At 51.4% G+C, this 3,399-nt stretch overlaps 1 protein-coding gene across 1 annotated transcript; it reads left to right on the top strand.

Moving 5' to 3' along the window:
• The first annotated feature begins 1,019 nt into the window (after positions 1-1,019).
• On the top strand, positions 1,020-1,626 carry LOC122751515 (60S ribosomal protein L36a). Its single transcript, XM_043998596.1, has one exon. The coding sequence runs from the start codon at positions 1,241-1,243 to the stop codon at positions 1,559-1,561; it is 321 nt and encodes a 106-aa protein (XP_043854531.1). The 5' UTR covers positions 1,020-1,240; the 3' UTR covers positions 1,562-1,626.
• Positions 1,627-3,399: the final 1,773 nt, after the last annotated feature.

Genomic DNA, 3,399 nt, shown 5'->3' with positions numbered 1-3,399 from the left:
TTACGTTAAGATGCAGACAAAGCCTGTCAGTCATGGTCAGTGTGGAAATTGTTTTCCGGACTATATGGATAAGTATTGAGCTTTTTGTTTTTCGGGTTTTTAAAAATTGGATCGCTATGGTGAAGGGGGATTTTGGGAGGGACACTAAGAAAAATGCTTGTTAACTGGAAAAGAATAAAATTAGTAAATTCAAATATTTACATTTTTTAAATGCCCCCCACCCCCCAAAAATGGGTCCAGTACCTGACATATGGTGGAGGATTTTGGGAGGGACACTAAGAAAAATGCTTGTTAACTGGAAAAGAATAAAATCAGTAAATTCAACTATTTACATTTTTTAAATGCCCCCCCCCCAAATGGGCCCAGTACCTGACACCCCGTAGGCGTCTAATAATTGCTTCCTGACTTGGCTTTTTGTTTGTTTGTTTTGCGGGACAATGGGGGTTAAGTGGCTTGCCCAGGGTCACACAGCTAGTAAGTGTCAAGTGTCTGAGGCCGGATTTGAACTCAGGTATTCCTGAATCCAGGGCCGGTGCTTTATCCACTGCCCCACTAGGCAAGTCACTTAACCCCCTTTGCCCTGCAAAAAAAAGAAGGCACATGGGCAGGGAAGGTCCCACGGGCGAGGGCGTCTGCCCCTCCCCCACGGCCCAGGACCACGTGCTCCCCGGACCGAAGACCCGGTCAATACTGCACAGATTTAAAAACCGTCCTCCTCAGTCACTGTTCTCCACCAGATTGCCGAAAACCATCATCACCATGGCGACACAGGGCCAGAGACTGCAACCAACCGTCGCAAATCGGCAAAGGACCGCCCTCGTCTCTCGAGCGTGCGGCAAATCACCCGACGGCATCCCAACAGCACTTTCGCCCCGGAGAAGAACAGCGCCCTCCGAGCATCTCCGCACTTTCGTCAGGGGTAAGCACCTTCCGGCCACCCGGCCGCTTTGCCTCCTGGGTAACGGGCAGTTCCACTTCCACTTCCGCCCCGGACGGGCCAATAGGACGGCGCCGCTGCCTTTCGGCCCTTCCTCCCGGTGAGCCTCGTGCCGGTGCACGCTGAGCTCCTCTCGGCTCCCGGCAGCTTCTGCTCTCAGAACTCTTCCCCGCCTCTTCTGTCTCCTCCCGTGTGCTTCGTGGCGCCGAAGAACCGAAGAGCAGCCCGGCCCCGCGTGAAGCCGACTCGAGAAGTTCCCCCGGTACCGCCGCCGCCGCAGCAGCAGCAGCAGCAGCCGCCATCATGGTGAACGTGCCCAAGACCCGGCGCACCTACTGCAAGAAGTGCGGCAAGCACCAGCCGCACAAGGTGACGCAGTACAAGAAGGGCAAGGACTCTCTGTACGCGCAGGGCAAGCGGCGCTACGACCGCAAGCAGAGCGGCTACGGGGGCCAGACCAAGCCCATCTTCCGTAAGAAGGCCAAGACCACCAAGAAGATCGTGCTGAGGCTCGAGTGCGTGGAGCCCAACTGCAGGTCCAAGAGGATGCTGGCCATCAAGCGCTGCAAGCACTTCGAGCTGGGAGGAGACAAGAAGAGGAAGGGGCAAGTGATCCAGTTCTGAGCTGCCTCCGGCGCGCGCCCTGGCTCCCGGGAGATAAACGATTAAAATATTGAAGCTCCAGCATAGACGTGCCTCCGTCTCGTGTTTGCTGGGGGGAGGCTCGGGGGATTGGGGGGGGGGCAGGCCTGGAGGGAGCCCGGCCCCGGGGCGGGGGAGCTGAGGAGGCGGGGGGGGGAGGGGCGAATGCAGCCAAAGTAGGGTCCACAGGAGCCGTCGGCAAATTGGAGGGGGCGAGAGAGGGAGTTTTGGGATCTGGGTATCCGGGAGGCGGGGGCAGGGGAGAGGGAAGGGTGAGGTAGAACTTGGGAAGTAGAGTTGCTGGACACGTGGAGTTGAAATGGCCGTGGAACACACGGAACTCAGGAGGGAAACTAGGGCTGGATATATTTCTGGGGAAGGGGGGAGCATCTGCCCAGGGCAAGGAACTGGAACCTTGGGAGCTGATGAGGTTTGCAGATGAGACACGGGAAGAGATATCAGGACCGGTCCTCAGTGATGTGGGATGGAATTTGGGGTCAAATTGATTCCATCCCACATCAAGAAGACCTGCATGAAAACTAAGAACTAAGTAGGAACAATTAGAAAGCAGCAGAATCATGCAAACTTATTTCTTGTGAGAAAACGAAAATGTTGGAAGTTATTAGTATATATCTTGGTCTCCTGTTTGCGATCTGGGAGAGATAAAAGGCTTTGCCAAACCAAACCTATTGTGTGAACCTTTTCCCAATGAGGAAGCTAGGTGGGGCAGGGGACTTGGAATCAGGAAGACCGGAGTTCAAATGTAGCTTTGGACAATTAGCTGTGTCTAAGCTAGTTGTCACCCTTTGTTCTACCTAGCTTCCTCATGTGTAAAATGTGGATAATAGTTTACCGCCCAGTATTTTTGAGGATAAAATGAGTATTTGAAAAGAGCTTTTGCCAGAGCTGAGTCAATAAACCTGTTACTGTGCTATATCTACTGTGGGTACAAATAACCAAGACAGTTTCTGCCTTTAAGAAGCTTACAGGGGGCAGCTAGATGGCACAGTGGATAGAGCACTGGCCCTGGAGTCAGGAGTACGTGAGTTCAAATCCGGCCTCAGACACTTAACACTTACTAGCTGTGTGACCCTGGGCAAGTCATTTAACCCCAATTGCCTCACTAAGAAAAAATAAAGTTAAAAATAATAAAAATTTTTTTAAAAAGCTTACAGGTCAGAAGAGGGGAAAAGAGAAAGTATCCAAAGTTGGAGAAGTCAGTTGAGTCTGAAAATAGTGCATCTGGGTGGGATGTCTGAGCAGAGCTCTCAAATGGAAATCTCAAGCTCATGGTCCAGCACTCCCAATAAGAAAAACTGAATTGTGGTAAGGTAGAGTAGCAAGCTTGATGAGAATTTTGTTTTTCAGTCCTGTCTGATTTTGTGATCCCATTGGGCTTAATTAGCAGAGATACTAGAATGGTTTGCTATTTCTCCAGCTCATTTTACAGACAAGGAAACTAGGCAAACTGGGTTAGGCCACTTGCCCAGGGTCACACAGTGTCTAGTCTCTGAGGCCAAATTTGAACACAGGTCCTTCTGAATCCAGGGTGGCTAGTGCTTTATCCACTGTGCCACCTAGCTGCCCCCAGCTAGTAAATATCCTAAGGCCAGATCTGAATTCAGGAAAATTAAGTTTTCTTGACTGCAGGCCTAAGTCTGGTACTCTATCCACTGTTCCACCTAGCTGCCCTAGCTGAGATCTTAGTGGATGATGTTGCCCCAAGAATGAGCCTTCCTGGGAGGTGTGGTGGAGAAAAAAGTCCCAAAATACTAATTAACAACAGATTGGATATGGGTGGTGGGGTGTGAGAGTGAGGA

The sequence above is a fragment of the Dromiciops gliroides genome, chromosome 3 (genome assembly GCF_019393635.1).
Source record: "Dromiciops gliroides isolate mDroGli1 chromosome 3, mDroGli1.pri, whole genome shotgun sequence".
Taxonomy (NCBI): Eukaryota; Metazoa; Chordata; class Mammalia; order Microbiotheria; family Microbiotheriidae; genus Dromiciops; species Dromiciops gliroides.
Note: the sequence above shows the minus strand (reverse complement) of the source record. Positions and strands in the feature narration are given on the sequence as shown.

Coding starts and splice junctions, on each gene's coding strand:
- LOC122751515 (XM_043998596.1), top strand. CDS start 1,241: ATGGTGAACGTGCCCAAGACCCGGCGCACCTACTGCAAGAAGTGCGGC.